Source organism: Gopherus flavomarginatus, chromosome 2, assembly GCF_025201925.1.
Source record: "Gopherus flavomarginatus isolate rGopFla2 chromosome 2, rGopFla2.mat.asm, whole genome shotgun sequence".
NCBI lineage: Eukaryota > Metazoa > Chordata > Testudines > Testudinidae > Gopherus > Gopherus flavomarginatus.
This window is the reverse complement of record NC_066618.1, coordinates 57,521,182-57,544,487: the sequence shown is the minus strand read 5'-3', so window position 1 is coordinate 57,544,487 and position 23,306 is coordinate 57,521,182. Positions and strand designations below refer to the sequence as shown.

At 38.5% G+C, this 23,306-nt stretch overlaps 1 protein-coding gene across 3 annotated transcripts in view; it reads left to right on the top strand.

Annotated features, from left to right (window-relative positions):
- AGMO (alkylglycerol monooxygenase) overlaps positions 1-23,306 on the top strand; it is a 276,395-nt gene that overhangs the window by 106,256 nt on the left and 146,833 nt on the right. For 2 of the 3 annotated variants that reach the window (XM_050938680.1, XM_050938682.1), the window contains exons 4-5: positions 7,740-7,861; positions 16,028-16,123. In XM_050938680.1, coding sequence (XP_050794637.1) covers positions 7,740-7,861; positions 16,028-16,123 — 218 coding nt within the window. The remainder of the gene's footprint in view (positions 1-7,739; positions 7,862-16,027; positions 16,124-23,306) is intronic. The other variant, XM_050938681.1, reaches the window with a different exon arrangement.

Sequence of the window (23,306 nt, the reverse complement as noted above, 5' to 3'; positions counted from 1 at the left end):
CTGCCACAGGTTTTAAAATGCAATGTAGATGCATTCTGAGACTCTTAGAGCAGCGATTCTCAAACTGGGGGTTGGGACCCCTCGGGATCATGAGGTTATTACATGGGGGTCTCAAGGTGTCAAACGCTGCTTTGCCTCCAGCATATTTAATTTATTAGGGGGGTCGCACTCAAGCTTGTTATGTGAAAGGGGTAACCAGTACCAAAGTTTGAGAACCACTATCTTAGAGATAGACAAAGACAGACAAGACAAACAGGGAGATGGATAGGGATGTTGACTTAGAGCACTGACACTCTCTCTTCCGTCCTCCCCTACCCCGCACCAATCTAATGTTGATGTGGAGATGGTAGTTGACTAATGCAGGTTACTGTGTGCTGGTAGGGAAGAAGAAATGAGCCTTCAGGAGGGTTTTGATTTCAGAGCAGTTGGGAGCCTCCCTCCACTCCATACCCATCTTTTGTTGCTATAAGATAACTGTCTCTCTATAAGGTATAAGCTATAAGGTAAAGCTCAAATGTGTTCTATCTGAGTGCTCCTTCATCCAGCTCTTATGCAAATATGGCACTCAGCAGGGAGCATGGATCTCTGAAAAAGTCTGCAGATTTATTCATGAAGCAAAGTAGCAGAGTAGATCAGTTGTAACTGGGCAGGTAGATACTGGATTAAACCCATCTTGTTTTTCCAGTGGAATAAGTATTTGATAAACAAAAGCTAATAGCTAGATACTAAGATTTTTCCTGTTTACCAAAGTAATCTTAAACCCGTTAGCTATAGGGAATGCAGGAGACAGATGGGAGTCCCTAACAAATTGTAATTGCTCTGTTTGGACCTCTTTGCTTTTCCTTTGCAGAAGGGTCTAAATCCCACAGAGGAGAGGCTCACAAATGGAAGAGGTGGCTGCAAAGTTTGCTCCCCCACCAGCTTCCTCTTCAACAACCACTATTGGGGCTCTGCTTAGCAAGGCCATGGGAGAGGGTGGAGTCAGGAGACCAGTCATTTTATCGACCTGTTCCCTTGTAATTGCAATGCAATATATTGAATGATACCCAAAGCATAGTAGGTTACTGCTCTTCATTAGGTACTGGTGACTCTCAGAGACCACATTAGGTGGTGGAGGAAGGGCAATATCTCACCACTGACCTGGGTGGTCATTAGCTAAAGCCATTCATCACGTGGCACCTTTGTGATGTAGTACACATAATTGTAAATATTCTCAATGTATGTACTGTTAGATACGTCATATGTTTCTGTTTCTGACTGAATAACGTATGCACCTTACCCCACAAAACATAACAAAAAAAGATTAAAATTAGGTTTTGAATTCAAATAAAAAACTTCCCCCCATTCACTTGGCCATAGCCATAACTTCTGATACGAGAATCAAAAGCTGTGCTTTGGAGTACATTTCATTATGTGGTAATACAGATATGTTCCACATTGTCTGCACACTTTTTTTTTTTTAAATTCCAAAGTCTATAGTTGAGCCCTCTGAGTGAAAAAACTTGAAAAGAAATTGTTCGTCTGTTGAACAGAACTGACACATTTTTACCTTGCTGCTGTTCTTGGGGTGTTGTGAAAATTTCTGTTTTCACTGACATAGCTTCTTGAACAGTTTTTATTGGCAAATGCATTTTCTCCTGTTGTTAAACAAAATATGGTGAGTTATGTATCATGGTGAAAGGAGAAGGAAATTAAGAACAAAGGGTAATTTGAACTTACTGTGTTTTGTATTTTGAAGAGAAATCTTATGCCTGAGATGAGCAGTTTCTACCATCACATGGGAAATTGATTTGAATTTGAAACAGGTAGCAAAGGTGTTGAATCTAATTTCGGGCTATTACAATGGAGTTCCAGCATCGACTACCACCTCTAAAACAGCCTACTTGCTGATTATAACAGTGGGGCTCCGCAGGGGTCTGTTTTGGGACCGGCTCTGTTCAATATCTTCATCAACGACTTAGATGTTGGCATAGAAAGTACGCTTATTAAGTTTGCAGATGATACCAAACTAGGAGGGATTGCAACTGCTTTGGAGGACAGGGTCAAAATTCAAAATGATCTGGACAAGTTGGAGAAATTGTCTGAGGTAAACCGGATGAAGTTCAATAAAGACAAATGCAAAGTGCTCCACTTAGGAAGGAACAATCAGTTTCACACGTACAGAATGGGAAGAGACTGTCTAGGAAGGAGTATGGCAGAAAGAGATCTAGGGGTCATAGTGGACCACAAGCTAAATATGAGTCAACAGTGTGATACTGTTGCAAAAAAAAGCAAACGTGATTCTGGGATGCATTAACAGGTGTGTTGTAAACAAGACACGAGAAGTCATTCTTCCGCTCTACTCTGTGCTGGTTAGTCCTCAACTGGAGTATTGTGTCCAGTTCTGGGCACTGCATTTCAAGAAAGATGTGGAGAAATTGGAGAGGGTCCAGAGAAGAGCAACAAGAATGATTAAAGGTCTTGAGAACATGACCTATGAAGGAAGTCTGAAAGAATTGGGTTTGTTTAGTTTGGAAAAGAGAAGACTGAGAGGGGACATGATAGCAGTTTTCAGATATCTAAAAGGGTGTCATCAGGAGGAGGGAGAAAACTTGTTCACCTTAGCCTCTAATGGTAGAACAAGAAACAATGGGCTTAAACTGCAGCAAGGGAGATTTAGGTTGGACATTAGGAAAAAGTTCCTAACTGTCAGGGTAGTTAAACACTGGAATAGATTGCCTAGGGAAGTTGTGGAATCTCCATCTCTGGAGATATTTAAGAGGAGGTTAGATAAATGTCTATCAGGGATGGTCTAGACAGTATTTGGTCCTGCCATAAGGGCAGGGGACTGGACTCGATGACCTCTCGAGGTCCCTTCCAGTCCTAGAGTCTATGAATCTATTAATGCCAAAAAGTAAAACTGGGGCAAGGAGAAATTCAAAGTGGAAAAGAATCAGCTATAATGCCAAGACTGTAGAAAGTGTATGTTTATATATCAGTATTAATGACAGTGGTTTATTTGGGGTGCATACCCTTATTTGGGGCAAGATCTTCTCCCTCCCATAGTAAAACCCACGGAAGAGGATAAAGATAGAGGGAAGTTCTGAGAGATTGATTTAGTGTTCCTTTGGATTATACTCTTGGGTCTTGGCTACACTGGCACTTTACAGTGCTGCAACTTTCGCTCTCAGAGGTGTGAAACCCCCCCCCCCCAAGCGCTGCAAGATACAGCACTGTAAAACCTCAGTGTAATCAATGCCGCAGTGCTGGGAGCACGGCTCCCAGCGCTGCAAGCTACACCCGTAGAGGATGTGATTTACGTGCAGCGCTGGGAGAGAGCTCTCCCAGCGCTGGCGTTCCGACCACACTCACACTTCAAAGCGCTGCCGCAGCAGCGCTTTGAAATTTCAAGTGTAGCCATACCCTTGAAGGAGTGTCATTTATCTGCAGAGAACAGATTGTAGCTGCAAACCTAATATCCACGTGGCCTGGGGAGAAATCCATAAACTAAATTCCTGCCAACTACCGGGGCCTTCTGTGGGTTTGGTTTACCCCAAGGTCATTTAATAGGGTGGGACTTTGTAGAGTGGTTTCCTGATGTTGAAGAGTAGGACAGCTCCAGGGTATTACCTTACTGAAGTAATTTCAGTAGGGCTAATGGGGAGAAATGTGTACATCTTCTATACCATCAGCCCCATGTAGATCCTAACCCCAGGGACAGCCCTCCATAGGGTCCCAAGAAGGGGTTATGGTGTCATGTAGATGGTTGACCACCTCCCATCCTCAAGGAAGAGAGGTGAAATCTGTACTGTGAAGAACCCTTCTGTGGATTGGGGAGGGAGAGGAATGTTGTGATCTGACCCTCAATTTTTATTTAGTTTTCACTTAGTTCCCACAATAATTCATCATGAAGTTCCATGGAAGTTAGAGCCACTGGATTCAGCCACCATGAAATTACATGGGAGCTTTCCTGAGCAGACCTCTGGATTTGGCCTTTCATAAGTAGATTTTAGGAGAAAAAATAGGGTTTTTTTGAGACATTATCTATCGTCTGTTGCATATAATAATTCAAAACATAACCGTTGTTCTGATACCTATTCCTAATTTTGTTGTGTTCTGCTCAATTAAATTTTTCAGTTCACTTGTTAATCATGCATGACTAAGGAAAAATGATGCTGTGTTTTTTTTTTTTTTTGAAGCTTTATATAGCTAGCACTTCAAATTCCATAAATGCCTACTTACCTTGGTTCTTTTGGGGAATGGGGATGGAGAGGAAAAGGGTACAGATTTTGGCCATCTTCTTTATTTTATCACCTGTTTTTTAAAAATAGGCACTGGATGCACTTCTACTTTCTACCCTAAGGAAAGGGGAAAGACAATGTTTTACAATTATATTTTCATCAGTAATTTGTCTTCTGTTTGATTCAGGGAAATTTAAAAATATTGCCACCTAAGCTTTCTCGAGACACTTCAGTTTCTGTTCCTGATGCTGCTGATTAGTGAACAATGTGTTATTTTCCTTGGTCAGTCTGCTTTTTACCTTTGAGACATATTTTGTATTTTATTTGTAACTGGATCTTGTATAATAATAACAATAGATTGATGCCTAGATTCAGGCTTCTTAGTCACAGTTATAAACTATTGTTAGTGTAAGTATTGCTATTTATTCTTTTCTTACTGGTCTTTCCTGCTATATTACAGAAGATGCAATTCTACAGTCCAGAGCAGGAAAAAAACTTCAATTGAATTCAAGGCGAGTTTCACAGCCTTGGCTGCCATTTATTAGTTCAGACGAGACAGAAAATATTGATAATTTTGTTCCTTTTTTTTTCTTCTTCAAATTTGAGGCCAAATCCTGAAGTCCTTAGGCAAAACTCCCTGTTATCAGACCTATACACAAGCAATATAAGTTGTTTGGCACTATTTCCCAAAATGAAAACGGATTGCAAAACCATAGTAAATGTAGCAAAAATATAACAGAACTAATAATTTCCATGAAATCGCATCTCCTCCAATTTCACTGTAATATTTTGCAAAAGTATAAGTGACGGATTTTGACTCTTATGTAGGTAAAAGCTAATAAATACTGTTAAAGTTGACATTTGAAACCTAAGAAAAAATACTGTTAATATGCTGATAATTCCAAGTTTGATCTTTTGGATGATTTTATAAACCTAGATCTGTTGCAGTACACACGGCGACAGTAATGTTGAACTGCTTCAGATTAAAAAATAGCATGACTGTTAATGGTGGTCAGTTTATTCAGCTAAAACAGGATAAAATTAATTTCAAATTACTGACTCTGCCCTTTGCTATGGTGACTAGATAGTAAGTGTTAAAAATAAGGACACTTTTTTCAGGGGTAAGATTGTGGGGATACTTGCGTACATAAGACAAAGCCCCTAATATTGGGGTGATCCTGATATTGTCAGGACATCTAATCATGGTAGCTCTTGCGCCCAGTGAATTCCAGGTGAGTTTTCCCATTAACTTCAGTGAGAGCAGGATTAAAGCTTTAATGGAGTACAACATAAGGATCAGAAAATATTCTTAGACTGAAATACTCATGGCAGTATTGTTTGTTTTTTTCTAATACTGCTCTACTATATTATCAACTTACTGATCTTCCAAATTACTTCTCACATTTGAGAAGATTTTTAACATGCAGTTAGCCTGCTCATTAGATTAAGAAGCTTTTTTAATTTTAAACTCTGTTAATAAAATGTCATTTTATTAATTAGTTTAGAAAACCATTTGACCTTAACCAAAATGAATGTAGACTGTAAAAATCATCACCGATTCCCTTCCTTGAACTTTTCACAATGCTGAAAAATGACTGAGGGAAATAAGGAAGATCCAGTTACTGTACCTTGTTTGTACAGCTGTACTTCATTGAGTGAAGGCTTGTGTTACACACAGTTTGTGATAGGAAGTAAATGGTTTTAAAACAACTAAGACAACAGGTTTTTAACCTCCACCTTTTTAGATTCTTTGTTCACTCATTTAGCTTCTGTCGAGGTCTTGGAAAGCATTTCAAATACAAATTATTACACAGTATTGAAGCTCACCAGAATAATTCATCTCCTAGTGAGCTCATTAAGGCAGCATGCATTAAGATGTCCCCCCCTGCCCCACCAGATGACAAATGTTAGATAGAGTGCACACTTGTTACTTCAGAAGAAGAGACATTTAAGGAATAAAGGTTTCTCAGATTGAGTGTTAAATATTTTTTTGTGATAGGTAGGTTAAATTATAGTTTCAAGACAGCTATCATAAGGATTTTCAAAGGCTTAGAGGACAGTCAGAAATGATGAAGTTGCCTTATAAATTACTAACTTGTCACATTTCATTAGGTACAGAAATTCTAATTTCTAGCATACAGGCACTCTGTTATTCCTCTGGTCCCTTGAAATGATGAAGACACCTTGAGATTCATCAAGGTGTTTGATTTGGCATCCGTTTACTTTACAACTATGTGTTAATCATCAGTCCTGAACCATTTTACATAGTTTTGGCACTAGATAATTTCAAGGCATTTAAATACACATTTGTAAGATCACTCTTGTGGATAGGATCCGAATATCTGCCAAAGGCAGTTTCCTAATTGTTCCGGTGAAGCATTGCCATTAGTGGGGAGGGTTTAACTGGCTGTCAGCCAATCAGTTTTCAAATTCTGTGTCAGCTTAGACTTTATGTAAATTTCACCCCTTTAAACATATGTGACCTTTAATTTAGTTGCAAGCTGAAAAGGCACCTTATGGGGCTACATTAACCACCCACCTTCTCATTATAGTGTAATTAAGACCTTCCTCACAGCCTCTTGCAATAAATCTGATGACCATGAAAGATTTTGGCTTTCCTTTCTGCTTGATAACCTCCCACTTAAGACTGTCCAAACATCTTTAGATTTTCAAAGTTTCATAGCAACAGGGCCACCCAGGGTGGTACTTAAAGAAAAACATGCCTTGGTAAACAGTTAGTGTTTCTCTGTTTTGCTCTGAAACATGCAGCAAATCAAAAGTGTCATGCCTTTGGGGCGTGTGACCTACACCAGCCTCGCCCAAACCTCACCCATAAAACAGTGCCCCAGTCACTCTATTTTGACTGAATCCAAAGTTCCCAGACAGTGATACCTGAATGCTTTGTTTTTCTATTTCTTGTTAATAGGCAGACAATGGTCATGTCCTTGTGGTGTGAGTTTCCAGGTGAGCTTGAAGACTGAAGTATCCCAGAAAGTTACTATTTAAATTTTTTCTTTGCTCATCAAGCACTAAAACATTTTCATTATCCAAGTCTGAAGGAAACCTGAAGTATGGTACTTGAATCAACACCAAATTCTGGTCCACTTGAAGTCAATGACAAAATGCCTGATGAAAATATAATTTAACCAAAGCTGCCTTCCTCTGACCCTTCATCTCACATTTTCTTAAAGCCTTCTACTTTCTTTTGTAACCCCATTCTTCTCTCCCTCAGCAAGTAAATTACACCCACTTGTGTCCACTTACCAATGTTTAACCTATGCCATTCTCTTCATCATCTCTAAATTCAGATCTGAAGGTTAGTTTTTATTACCTGCCATATTATGATAAAATAGCAAAGTGTAAATTTTGGAATCATTTGCTTTTAGGTTAAAAAAAAAAGTCGTGGGAGACGAATGCGGCTTTGTTCTTTCTTTCTTTCTTTCTTTCTTTCTTTCTTTCTTTCTTTCTTTCTTTCTTTCTTTCTTTCTTTCTTTCTTTCTTTCTTTCATGCCTCATTAGAAATTATGTGTTTTGCAGAGGTTAATATATTGTGGGCAGCACACCAAGTACATCATAGTTCTGAAGCTTATAACTTATCCACAGCACTGAGACAATCTGTACTGCAGAGATACACTTCTTGGGTAAGTTATGCAAAATGCAATAATATAATTTAACTTTATTAAAAATCACTGCTATATAAAATGACAGCTATTTAATTTTGTCTGAAGGAAAACAAAATGTAAGTCAAGAAAATGTTAGACACAGAAAATCACAGTGCAGAAAGGTAATTTGAGGCATCCTGAGAATCGAAAATAGGTACGCTTACACTCTCATTGGAATGTGTGAAAAGGAGAAATAAAGTCAACTTTGAGAAGGCCAATTATAGTCCCAGGCTTTCACACAATCATAACTTTCTAAACATAATGCAATATATTCTTCATAATGCCAGCATAGACACAGAATAACAGATCATGGAGTTACTTTGGATCTATAACCACTAAAAAGTGACACTTTTTAAAGTGCTTATATACCAATGCTAGAAGTCTAAATAATAAGATGAGTGAACTAGAGTGCCTCATATGAGGATATTGATATAATAGGCATCACAGAAACTTGGTGGGATGAGGATAATCAATGGTACACAATAATAGTAGGGTACAAAATATAATGGAAGGACAGAACAGGTCGTGCTGGTGGGGAGTGGCACTATATGTGAAAGAAAGCATAGAATCAAATGAAGTAAAAGTCTTAAATGAATCAAACTGTACCATAGAATCTCTATGGATAGTAATTCCATGCTTGCATAAGAAGAATATAGCAATAGGGATATATTACCGACTACCTGACCAGGATGGTGATAGTGACTGTGAAATGCTCAGGGAAATTAGAGAGGCCATTAAAATAAAAACTTAATAATAATGGGAGATTTCAACTATCCCCATGTTGACTGGGTATATATCACCTCAGGATGAGATGTCGATATAAAGTTTCTTTACACCTTCAATAACTGCTTCTTGGAGCAGCTAGTCCTGTAATCCACAAGAGGAGAGGCAATTCTTGATTTAGTTCTAAGTGGAGCACAGGATCATGTCCAAGAGGTGAATATAACTGGACCGCTTGGCAATAGTGACCATAATATTAAATTTAAGATTGCTGTGGTGGGGAAAACACCAAAGCAGCCCAACACTGTAGCATTGGAACAGCTGCCGTACCAGGAGAGATTAATGAGACTTGGACTTTTTAATTTGGAAAAGAGACAACTAAGGTGGGATATGATGGAGATCTATAAAATCATGATGGGTGTGGAGAGAGTAAATACGGAAGTGTTATTTACAGCTTCTCATAACATAAGAACTAGGAGTCACCAAATGAAATGAATAGGCAGCAGGTTTAAAACAAACAAAAGGAAGTATTTCTTCACGCAACACACAGTCAGCCTGTGATCCCTTGATGATTACCTGTTCTGTTTATTCCCTCTGGGGCACCTGACATTGGCCACTGTCGGAAGACATGATACTGGGCTAGATGGACCTTTGGTCTGACCCAGTATGGCTGTTGTTATGTTCTTATGTTCTTAACTGGAACCAATAGGAGAATTACCTGTGAAAGTACTGGATGGGATGCCCATGTGTGTATTTGATTCTCTCCTGTGGCTACTCTTACCAAAATGCTGTTGGTAAGCGTTACCTTAGTGTCTGCAGTACTCCGTAAAGTGTTTAAAGGAAATTGCAATTTTTGAAGAGTGATCGCTGTGCCTGTCAATTATCAATTGCTAAGAGGGCTCACCTATGGATTTTGTGAATGAATTTCATAGAATCAAAGAAATGTAGGACTTGGAGGGACCTTGATAGGTCAACTGGTCCAGTCCCCTGCAGTGAGGCAATTACCTCCCTAGGTAATTTGTTCCAGTGTTTAACTACCCTTACAGTTAGGAAGTTTTTCCTAATGTCTAACCTAAATCTTCCTGGCTGCAATTTAAGCCCATTACTTCTTGCCCTGTCCTCAGTGGTTAAGGATCAGTAATTTATCACCCTCCTCTTTGTAACAACCATTTATGTTCATGAAGACTGTTATCATGTCCCCTCTCAGTCTTCTCATCTCCACACTAAACAAACCCTTTTTTTCCTCGGTCTTTCCTTGTAAGTCATGTGTTCTAGACCTTTAATCTTTTTTGTTGCTCTCCTTTGAACTTTCTCCAGTTCGTCCATATCTTTCCTGAAGTGTGGTACCCAGAACTGGACATACTACTCCAGTTGAGGTCTTATCTGTGCTGAATAGAGTGGAAGAATTACTTCTCATGTCTTGCTTACAATACCCCTGCTAATATGTCCCAGACAATGATTGCTTTTTTTGCAACAGCGTTACATTTTTGATCATATTTAGTTTGTGATCCACTATAACACCAGATGCTTTTCTGTAGTACTGCTTCTTAGGCAGTCATTTCCCATTCTGTATTTGTGCAATAGATTATTGCTTCCTAAATGTAGCACTTTGCATTTGTCCTTATTGAACTTCATCCTATATATTTCAGACTCTTTCTCTAGTTTGTCCAGATCATTTTGAATTCTAATCCTGTCCCCCATAGTGCTTGCTCTCCCAGCTTTATAAGTGAAATCTTTATGCCGTTATATAAATCATTTATGAAGATATTGAATAGAACTGAATCCAGAATAGATCCCAGAAGGACACCACATTTCCTTACAATTCCATTGTGAACTATTGATGACTACTCCCTGGGTATGGTTTTCCAGCCACCTTATAGTAGATTCCTCTAGGCTATATTTCCCTGGCTGTTTATGAGAAGATCATGTGAGACTGAATCAAAAGCCTTACTAAAGTCAAGATATATCACATCTACTACTTTCTGTCTGTCCACAAGCCTTGTTATCCTGTCAAGAAGGATATTAGGTTGGTTAGTTTGTTCTTAAAAATTCCATGTTGCCTATTACTTACCATCTTATTATCAGCTAGGTGCTTACAAATTGATTAATTGATTATTTGCTCCATTTTCTTTATGGGTACTGACGTTAAACTGACTGGTCTGTAATTCCCTGGGTTGTCCTTATTCCCCTTTTTATAGAGAGGTACTATGTTTGCCCTTTTTCTAGTCCTCTGGTATTTTTTCCATCCTCCACAAGTTGTCAAAGATAATTGCTAATGGCTCAGAGATCTCTTCAGCCAGCTGCTTAAATATTCTAGGATCTACCATTTACAGTGATGTTCACTTTGTTAGTCACCCAATCACTGCTAACTTTTTTTGGTGAAAAATGAAGCAAAAAAGGCATTTAAGACTTTGGCTATTGCTGCATTTTTCTGTTACAGTCTTTTCATCCTCATCGAGTAATGGGCCTACCCTGTCCATGGTCCTCCTCTTGCTTCTTGTGTATTTGTAAAATGCTTTTTTGTTACCCTTTATATCCCTAGCTAGTTAATCCCATTTTGTGCCTTGTTCTTTATAATTTTGTTTCTACGTTCTTGTGTGTTTTTTATATTCATCCTTTCTAATTTGACCTAGTTTCCACTTTTTGTATGACTCTTATTTCTACAAGTCACAATTTTAATATATTTTGGTGTGTCCCAGAGCTCGTCCCAAAGTAATTATTGCCTCTCACAGTTATCCTCCATTACCCAATATTTTTTATTTGAAATACATCATCAGTTTTTCTAAAAGTTATAAATTTTAAACATAAAAGATAAGAAAGCCATAAGAAATTGCTTATTTAAATGTTTAATTTTTATAATTATTTTAAAAAAATAATGTACTCAGTGTCTTAAGAAATTGAAAAGTTTGTTTCTTAAACTACATGTTTTTTAAGGAAAAATCACATGACATTTAGATACTATATCTATATATCTGTGAAGGTTTTTTATTTCTAGAGTCAGTCAGAAAGTGGAAATTCTGTCTAGGAAATTCTGACATTTTGAAATTTCTTTTCCTTCTGAACTGGAGTGAAAAGTCTAAATTTTTATAGAGTGGAAATTTGGAAAAATTATATTATATTGCACCATTTTTATATACACATAAAGAAAACCACTGCATTGCGAACCAGATTTCACAGATTGGCAAAACATGTATACACACAGAGTATTAAAGCAAACAAAAATGTCAAGTATACTGAATACATTCATAGACATAAATACAGATTCCCATAATATACAGAGGAAAAGCAATATAAAATATTCTACTACAGTTAGATGTAGAACAAATCTATAACTCTTTGTTGAGTCAGCAACTGACTTGTGAGTTAAGTACTTCTGGCCATTAACTTCAGTGAAGTTAGTCTGGATTTACACTGATATAATTGAGACCAAATCTGGCCTTTTGTTAATAATAAATATTCCAAACATATTAAATTCAAATAAATCAATGGAATGCATTTCCACAGCTTGATCAGGTCTTCTGGACACTCTTGTATTGGCACCACTTCATAGTTTTGTTTATTATAGGCACCCATCCTTGTTCTTTAATTGTCATGGTGTTGATTCATAAAGTACCCCTCACAGCCTTGTAAGGGGGCACAAGATTTAGATGGACATTGGTACAGGTGACTTTTTTTGTGAGGTGTCCCTCTTCCATGCAAATACTGCCATGTTAAAGATTTAAGTTTCTATATGCTTGTTCATCCGTGGGTATGCTGTTTTCTAAAAAGAACACCTGAATAGGGGACAGAAGAAAAGGACGGATGTGAACACTTTGTTCCGGCTACATAAGCATGTTATATGCAAACAGTTACTGTGGAAAGCCATAATGATGATAACTCAGGGAGGCTAGGGGGTTTGTAAGAGGACAATAATGCTGGCAAGCACTCTGTAGACTAGTGGCCAGCAACCTGTGGCACATCAGGGCAAGCAACTGCAGGGGAGCCAGATCGTTTGTTTACATTTGCACGGTCGTCTGCAGCTCTCAGTGGCCACGGTTCACTGTTCCTGGCCAATGGGAGCTGTGGGAAGCTGCACAGGCCTGTAAACAAATGGTCTGGCAACCCGCCAGCAGCTTGCCCTGTGTGGCCCATGGGCCGCAGGTTGCCCACTGCTGCTGTAGACAGTCCCAAGGTTGATGCTAGTACCAGCTTTCAAACCAAATTACAAGGTATATTAGCCTGGAGCCATGGGAAACCAAGCTAAGAAATAATGATACTAGCGTGCCTTCTTTTACATAAACACATAGCAACAGGTATATTTATATTAAAAAACAAAACAAAAAGCCCCTATGCCTTCAAAAACAAGACACTCCGCTACTGTGCAGGCTTCTCCCTCTGAGGAGAGGATGAGAGAACAAATAATAAGTGACAAATGTATTGTCAAGTTGCTTAATGCACTACTGGCAGGCAGTCAGTTACAGTGGTGATACATGTGATACAAAAAGCTATAAAGACTAGAATAGACCTAGTTAACATCATGGTGTGCATTGCTCTTTCACATCTGAGAAAGGCAAATAGAAATTTAATGTTTGTCTTGTAGGTGAAATTGTCTAGACTGTGTAAAAGCAAAGGTGAAAATTACCTCTTTCTGAAGCATAGCCATCACTTGAGCACAAATTTTGTAAATATTCATGCTCCAGGAACCCCATGCTAATCTTAAAGAACTACCATTTTCTGAACTGCCTGCATGACGAAGAATCGTGTGTGTGTGTATGTGTATGTGTATTTGCTTTTTAACATAATCTAGTAAAGAGTTATTGTCAATCTCTGAGTGATATCTGATGTCTTTGAGCATATGCAGTTGAAGGCAGTTTGACATCTCATTTTGTTGAAGCATATGAAGAGGCGTGTGAGAATGTTGTGGTGGTTAATGTGGGATTGTGGGACTGTTCTGCTGCCAGCTCTGTATGTGTTTTAAGTTAAACATTGTAAGATAAATCTGTAAATTAATCTGGGTTGAGAGTGTTGTGTGGGTTGTGCGCAGGCTGATTGAAAAGATATGAAGGGAAAGAGAGGAGAAAGACATACTTTAAGTGCAGGCAGTGGTGTGAAACAAATTCTTGAACTTTGAATCAAATGCCTATAACTTTGTAATGTGTGTAGAAAACATTTGTGCTAGTCCAGTGGGTTCGAAGTAAAGAAGCAGATCTCTTCTTAGGCTGAGAGGATGGTCTTGAGGCTTGCCCTGAAATGAAGAAATGGAAAAATGGTCCAGGGCCTCTGGCAGAAGGACAGATTTTAGGAACAAAATCCTCTGTTTCTTCTGTATGGGAGGAGTTTTCACCCGTTCCCACATCAGACGTTTCTGCAGGTGACCCCTACAAAAACATTTTTTACTGGATACAGCTGAAATGTCAAAGAAGCATAAGAAATGTGCTGTGTTGTCAATTTTAAATATACTCATAGATTTATATAAAGATTTTTCCTAGCTCACTAGTTGCAACACAAATCCATATACTCATCATAGAGGAAGTTCAGAGTAGACTCATAAATATGAAGATGATCCTTAATTCCTCTCCATATCATCTATAAATACACTAAATTACCCAGGCTACCTTCAGGCGAAAGGAGATAATTAAATGTCATTAGAATGATACAGTTGATTGCACTAGTGTCATGGCACTGGGCTCACCTAAACCTTGCCTGCATGTTGCTCCTCTTGTGACCTTTGCATAAGATGTCTTTCGAGAAGTTGCATATATAAAAGGCCATAATTCTGTACTGAATTATACCATGTGTAACCTCTTGCATGGAGTGTGAAATATTACAGAACATGTCCCAAAGAATCCAACTCCTCTGTAAAAATGCCACCTCTAGCCCCCTTTTATTTATTCTTAAGGAAATGGGTTCTTAAAAGTGCATGAAGTAAACAGTTCAGAGAAATCAATGAAAGAGAGTTCTCTAGCATTTTCAACCAAGCCTGGTTGAGACCCTTTTTCATGAAGCAAATTCACTGTCCTTTTACTTCCTCAGTGGAAGGTGCTAGGTTGACTCCTCTGTCCCCCAAAATATACTCAGACAAGCCTGTGATGTACACCATAGGGTTCTCCACCACTCCCTCCCTCTACTTTTCTCTTTCTGTTAGTTTCTTTCTGAAGTCTTCAAACCCTTTATTTGCATTAATTTCAGACTAGTTATAGGAGACCCACTGTGAATGAGACCGTGCTCAATTAACATGTAAGCAGTTAAATGGCTAAACTTCTCTTTTCTGATAGAAAACCTGTTTTGGATCTTTCCTGGTGACTAGTACCTTGACAGAGACTTTAAGAACATATTTTCAGAATATACGCATAATTCCTTACACAACATGCATACATGCATTTCACAATGATTTTTATGACAAGTGTGACACTGGCTTTCATATGAGATCTCACGTGACACTCTTTGATGAATTAGAATGTGCATATCAAACTCAGGAGTAACTCCCCTGCACACACCCTGCCAGTTAGCATTAAGAGGTTTTTACGTCACAGATATGCTCTAGGAATTATTTCAGGGAAGTTCTATGGTGTTATTCAGGATGTTAAACTAGATGATCACAATGGTCCCTTTTTACTTTGGAATCTATGCTTAGGGAGCCTTTCTGTCTTGCCACCAAAAGTCTCTCACCTATGCACTTATCCATACCCCCATTTTTTCTGTGATACATTTCCTGGATTTTATTTTGTCTAGAAAAACTTCACTCCCTAGGGAGGATTGATTACTCCATGTGGCTGTTTTATCCTATGTCAAGTGAAAAAAACAGCGAGGTAAACTCTATTTGTAAGGAAGAAAGACTGTGAGCATTTTTTGGGTGTGTGAGTCCCAGAGTTGTCATTTGATGATGTTATTTAAAGAGCCATTTGAACACCTAATTGTGAAAACTAACATGAGATTATTCTCCATGTATGACAGTAGTATCTTTCCTAGGTAGGAAAGTTAAGTTCATGGCAGTATGACAAAGAGAGTGGGATATTTAAAATCAGCAAATACTAAAAGCATGACAGCTGTTTTAGTTATAGCACATCTTTATCATCGTTAGAGTCAGGAATATATAGTACTTAATGTCAAATAAGTGCTTATAGGCGTATTGTCTAGTGATCAGAATAAGAATTTAGAAATCAGAATTCCTGGATTCTCTTACTGCCACTTGCTTGTTGTATGACCTTTGACAAGTCATTTATGTAAAGTTTTTGTGTCTCACTTTACTACTGTTAATAGTAATATAATAGCAATCATTACTATCTATTATTTTTCTATTATGTGTATCACACAGAGGTGTTGTAAGGGTCAGTTAATGTTTGTAAAGTCCTTTGAGATCTCAGATGATATATAATCAAAAGTATTCACAATATATGAAAATGTTTGAATCATATACATATGTATATTTTCTCTCTCATATTTCAGGTTTTCTACTTGCCTATGGCTCTCTTTATTCCTCCATCAGTATATGCTGTTCATCTCCAGTTTAATCTCCTTTACCAGTTTTGGATACATACAGAGGTAAATCAGGTTTTTAAGCCATACCTAAACAGTTTGCCTGGAGCAGTGTCCTGGAAATCCACTAGCAGCTGATTTATTGTGTAAGAAAAATCTTTGTCTGACTTCTTTAAGGGGAAACATCTGTTCATTTTTATTTCTTTTTCAGAATATATATTGCAAAGTTTATAAGAAGCAATGAGGCCAGTTGGTCCCAATTAGATTAAAAAAAATTAACTGTAAAGAATCAAAACTTTTTACTATTTTAATACTATATTCTCCTATCTCACAGCTTATTAAATATTTCTGGCTGATATTGAAACAGATTTCATTTTTAAGATACATATTTCAGTAAAAATAGTTAGAAAAACAATACTGTTTAAATACTCAGTTTTGACTTGAAGTATGATATTGCCTTTCTCAGATAGAAACACAAATAAAGTAAAAACACATTCTGCGATTGTCTGATCACCATATTTGTGTGAGTCTGCTTGCATGTATAAAGACATGTGCATGTTCATGTGAACTATAGCTATGTTTTGCATACTTAGAAAAGGAATAATCCACTGTAATTAGTAAGTAGATTCGCACACTTCTCAGGTAGTTGAAAGAGTCTTGGCTTTAAGCCTTCTCCATCACACTACACCCTAGATGTCTATGGCTATCCTGTGTCACATATGTGTAGCACGCTGCCCTGTTGAGCTATTGATTGTCTCTGCCATCACTAGCTTCACTTCTTTGGTTATGCTGGCTTTTGTTGTGCCGTTGTCACTCAGCTTTGGCAATGTTTCACAATCATGTGTAGGATTAACATTAGACTATGTTTACTTGAAGTGCATGAGATGGGTCACTGGTAAGTTGTTGCTGTTACATTGTCAGTGTGATATATATGTACTTCACTGCTGATAAAAATGTGATATACTACTTCCCTGCTGATGGCTGCCATCTCTTCTGTGTGGCAGAAGCATTTTGTGAAGTGCCAGCATTCCATACACTGGTATTAGTCACATGGCTCAGTACTTGGGGGGCATTTTGTTTCTTAAGCACTTAAAATGAAATTGAGAGTTCTGTGCATCACTTAAGTCCCAGTAAGCCCTTAAACCCTTAATAGGATATAAGAGGGATATATATGGTGCATTGGCCTTGTGTTGGTGCTCTGCACAGGAGTGAATTTCACTCTTAATAATTAGACCCCTTATTAGTAGATTATTGAGACACTAGACAATTAGTTAGTCCTTTGGAATGGTCACAGTTCTTTGTTTAAATACTTGGATCTGTTTACTGTATATATTATTGATACTAATAATAACAATAATTGATAATTAATAACTTGTATTACATTTAGTTTCAGCTTTGTTCACAGCGCTATTATGCTAGGCAATAGACAAACACAGTCCCTGGCCTGAAGACCTTAACAGACAAGACAGAAAAAGGGAGGGAAAAATGCAGTAACCAATGGACTATTGTCTCTTTCATTTATAACTATGACGATAGTGTTAAGATGTTGCTGTAATTGCTGTGAACACGCAGTATGGGCATGATCCTGCAAAGTGCTATTTCTGTGAGGCTTGGAGTGCTCTGAATTCTCCCTGACATTGGCTTGTCTAGAGAACTTTGGTCTTGGAAAACCCTTATGATGCCAGTTACACCCACAGAATTGCTACCAAATGTACAGAGGTTCAGCCATTGTTGGTACTGCACTGAACAAAGCTAAACATGGTGTCAGCCACTGCTTTGTCAGTCTGCACCATTGCAGTGCTAGTTTAGAGAACGAGGACAAGGGTGGCAGCTGAAATATTTCAATTGGTTCTCCCGTTGCTATATTATAATGCTGTGCGTGTATCTGGATCCTCGTGAAGAAACAAAAAGAGAAGAGTATTTTTTGTATTTTGAAAAACAAGAAACTTCACAGGAGAAACATTTAACAAACCATACCCTAAAATAGAGAACAATTTGCTCTCTTTCTCAAGCACAGACACCCACATGTGTCAGTGCTCATTGTAAAATGCTCCTGGGTGCCAGGAGTACGTTCGATTGGAGGAAGAGGATTGACCTAGGAAGCCTCTGCAGAGACAATATGAAGGTGTGACAGCCACCTTTGTGTCTGACAAACTGGGTATTGAACCACGGATCTCCAGAGCTGAAAACATGAACTTCTATGGCTTGAACTAAAAGTCCAAGGCTCTCCAGGTGAGAGCAGATTTGTATCCTCTGAGGATCAGGCATGGAATGGGGGGATCTGAAACACACACACGCTAGTGGCTTACAAAGGCAGAGTACTTGGGGCTACATGCACATATCTTCAACCAGAGCAGACACAACTGGAAGCAATATTGGATTATACCAATGGGGCTGGCAGCCAATTATAAACAATTAGGAAGGAAATTGTAGCCAATAATTTGTTAAACTATTTGTATTTTACCTGCTATATTGAATTATGTGACAACTGTTATAATAGACTTAACTAGTGATAAATATTAACTATTAGAGCTGATTTTTTATATATTTTTAGTTTTTTTTATATTTTATACATAATTTTCATGAAAAATTATTGTTTTTTTACCCATTCTAATTATCTTACATAGAATATAATTATATGAGAAGATTTATTATATGGTATGAATTTAGGTCCCGATACTGCAATAAGAACTCTGTGAACAGACAGGTGTGTCCTTGCAGAGCCCCATCTCATGGTTTTGCGTCTGAATGCAGAGCCTGGTGAGAGTATAGGCCTCTCATTACAAAGTCAGGGCCTAATATTGTTGTCAGCTATGGTTCTATAAAGCACTTGCTGCAAGTAGCCGTACTGGGAACATAATCCCCATGCAATTCTTCTGTAGTGGTTGGAAGGAGTCCGGTGTGTAGTCACTTGTACACATGAAAATACAAGTCTAGTGTACTCTTAATACACCACTGCTGTTCCACCAGTGCAAACTGTAACAGTTCAATTCTCCAATGTAGAGCACTTCCCTGTCAAGTAGGGTGACCAGACAGTAAATGTGAAAAATCAGGACAGGGCGGGGGGTGGGCGGCCTTATATAGGTGCCTATATAAGAAAAAAAACGCAACAATCGGAACTGTCCCTATAAAATCGGGACAACTGGTTACCCTACTATCAAGTCCAAAGTTTGCTTTTCGAGATATTAGGCATAAATGTCTGCAAAGGCAGGATTAGGTCCTAAGTGTGACACGGACAAAAATACTATGAAATCTTAATTTTAAAATTCTTGTTCATGCATATTAGCTGTTTCGCCTTAAGAAAAACAAAATATGTCCAATCTGTTGATACTGTTTTGTTCCACAACACTGAAAGATTAGTTTAGGTTATGCACTAGATATTAGTACAGGTTGTGCACTAAAGACAAACAATTTCATCTTAAGTCAAACAAACAAAACTGAAATGATTTTTAGTAATAGGAGAGAGGAAGGAAACTGACTTCTGATGGGAGGTTTTTTTTAATAACTTACAAAGAATTAAATGTCTATTTTCAAATTCAGTCATTTAAAAAAAATAGAGAAGAGATCCTTCTGCACTGAGACTTTGTATGCCACGTTTCAGTCTGGAGCAAATGTTTATAGCTGAAGTACAAACTCCAACGCTTCCCCAAACTTGATCTTAGTGTTTCCATTATTACCTCACCTGATAAATGAGGTTTCTGTCAACATCATAACTTTCAACTTTCTTCTTATCTGTAGTACTAGTTTCTGTCCCACTTTCCCACCAGAAGAGCAAACAGGATCTATTTTATTTTAAATCACGCAGATCATGTATTTCTGTGAAAACAACATATGAAGTCCCGAGGGTTAAACGTGTCCACTCTTTGCATCCCAATTGGACTAGCTCAGCCCTCCGATTTCCTGTCCATATTCCTCCAACCTAATAGGTAGGCACTTACATGTGGCCTTTTATGTAAAATACCTAAGTTTTTTAAGCATTATAAATCTGAAGACTATACTAAACTGTTCAGCTAGTTACAATTTAAAAAAAAAACAACCCTCGTACCAAAATCATAATAGGCTGTTACAATGAATAAAGGATTCTTTCTGTTTATAAAGGAAGGGTGCAGGTGTTACAGTGGCAGACATGGAGGTAATTTTATTCAGACGTTGCTCTGTGACAGTTGTGAACAACATATTTATATTCAATTGTGTACTTCCATTACAAGAATCTCTTTTCAGAGGGTTATCTCTATTACAAGGTTAAATCACATATGCATGCTTGTCTGAAATGCTCTCAGAAAGTCCCTAAAGAAGTCCTTTGTAAATAGATAGATGGCACTCACATTCTTAGGATTCTCAAATAAATCTCATAATAGTGTGTTTAAACCAGTATTCATTAACAGATGTTAAAGACAAATGCTGAAAGAATGAAAATACATTTTTGTAATGTTGCACAAGAATAGATAAAATGAGTCAAGAAAAAAGAGGGCCCAATCTAGCTCCTTTTAGTCAATGGAGAAACTCATTCAGTTAGATTAAGATTAATTTCTTAATGAATTGGTAGAAATGCCTATCCAATAAACCATTCTCTCCTGAAATGGAGAGTAAAATGAAGTTACCTTGGTCCACAAGCATTAAAACAACTTTTCAGTAGCCATAAAATGTTTGTCCAGCTACTAAGAGACAGAAATACTTTATTTCAGTTTATTTTCACAGATGATTCAGAAGGTTCACATTAAACTATAGCCTTCCATTATGCCTTTAATTGAGCCAATAAATTAGTCCTGTTTATAACCTGACTGTGGAATGCAGAAGCTGGTTTCTGTGGGTTTAGCTGTAACTCCATGGATGTCAAATCGTATTTGGAAAGCAGCAACTGAACTAATCCCTGTTAATAGTAATTGTGGTGACACATTATTCTTTGCCTGTTTGATCTTTGACATGCATTAGTTTCTGCTTAATTTGCTAATTTGGGAAAGTTTGTGAGTTGCTCCACACAGCCTAGCATGGAAATAAAATTGCCTAAGGTGTCTCTTAGTCCTCTGTGCTGTCTTCTTGCGTCATTGGTCTGCATGAAGGGGAAATGAAAACTTACGGGGCCATTGCTGCTAGTTTCAGGTGAGTGGGGAGAGGCCCACGCATGGCAAGGGTCTTGACTCTGCCCTGTGCTGGCTGCCATGGAAGGGATTCAATCTGCTACTGGTATTTGCCAGTTGTAAATTAACAGAGAGAATGTTAAGGGGTGACTTGATTACGGTCTGCAAGTATCTACATGGGGAACAAATATTTAATAACGGGCTCATCAGTCTAGCAGAGAAGGGTCTAACACGATCCAATGGCTGGAAGTTGAAGCTAGACATATTCAAAATGGAAATAACAGTGAGAGTAATTAACCATTGGAACAATTTACCAAGGGTAGTAGTGGATTCTCCATCACTGACAATTTTTAAATCAAGATTGGATGTTTTTGTAAATGATGTGATGTAGGAATTCTTTTGAGGAAGTTCTATAGCCTGTGTTATACAGGAGGCCAGAGAAGATGATCACAGTAGTCCCTTCTGGCCATGGAATCTGTGAAATGATTAATGACTTCCTGCCTTGGAGCTGAGATGATTACATTTTTAATCATAGACTGATAGAAATTAGAACTGGGTTTATCAGTTGAAAATGTTCTGTTAAAACTGTTTTTCACAGGAAAATTGACTAAATTGATTAAACAATTTTATTTTGGCAAAAGTATTTGCTTTCTGCACAAAATTTTCCCTTTTGTTGAAAAATGAATACCTGAAAATTGAACTCTTTCAGCCCCAAACTGAAATATTTAGGTCAAAAAAATGTTTTGATTGGAAATTCTGCTGCAGTGCCTCATGGGAATTGTAGCTGAGGTACCTCATGTCCTCATTGTCCCTGAAGGGCCACACCACCCAACTGGACTATATCTCCTATGATGCACCATTGCCAGGGACTCCCATGAAGCATGACCTCTCCTTTCCAAGAGGGGAAACCATGGTGCTTTACAGAAAATGTAGTTCAGCCAGGGCTTGTAGAGGAGAATTGGAGCATGAAGCACCTAAATTATAACTCCCATAAAGCATCACGGGGCATTTCCAAATTGAAATATTTTGTATTTTGCTGATATTTTCCAGTATTCAAATTTGTGCTGTAAAACTGATTTTTTTTTCCAGGTCATCTAGGCCAGTGGTTCTCAAAGCCGGTCCACTGCTTGCTCAGGGAAAGCCCCTGCCGGGGCTGGGCCAGTTTGTTTACCTGCCGCTTCCGCCAGTTCGGCCAATCGCGGCTCCCACTGGCTGCGGTTTGCCATTCCAGGCCAATGGGGGCTGCAGGAAGGGCGGCCTGCACATCCCTCAGCCCGCACCACTTCCTATAGTCCCCATTGGCTGGAGCGGTGAACCGCGGCCAGTGGGAGCTGCGATCGGCTGAACCTGTGGACATGGCAGGTAAACAAACCGGCCCAGCTTGGCAGGGGCCTTCCCTGAACAAGTGGCGGACCAGCTTTGAGAACCACTGATCTAGGCCACCTGCCTGGCACTGTAGCATTGTTCTCTACAGTATGTCTTCTAGTGCTTTTCTAGTCTCTAGGGGCCAAATTGTAGCCAGTATTTGCACCTATGAATACACCAAAAGAACTGCAGCCAGAGGGAATAGTTAGGGCTCCCTTAAAATCTGCAATAGACTATTCCATGTGCTATTCTGCATGTGCTCTATTTGGGCAGAGAGGAGATGGTGTGCTAAAGCAGGGCCTGTAGGCATGTTCTGCATGTGCTAATGTGTATGCCTCCTAAGTAACTCGAGCCCCATGTCCCAGGCTGATTATCCTAGCTCTGAATAGTACATAACTTGTTTGAGTTCAGGTGCACAGCTGTGGTGAAATCCTGAAGTTCTTGCATGGGTAAACTCTCATTTGAGTCTGAAATGAAAAGAAATGAGGTCCAGATTCAGAAATACACCTCTACCTTGATATGGGGAGCCAAAAAAATCTTACCGCATTATAGGTGAAACCATGTTATATTGAACTTGCTTTGATCCACTGGAGTGCACAGCCTGCCCCCCTAGAGCACTGCTTTACCGTATTATATCCAAATTCGTGTTATATCGGGTGGTCTTATATCGAGATAGCTGTGTACTTTCTTACAGTTCTAAATCCAAAATAAATTACAATATATGGTCAACAACCCCTCTCCCAGATCATAAGTAAAATACACACTGCTAGGTAAAGGAAATACAATCTTACACCAAACAACCCATT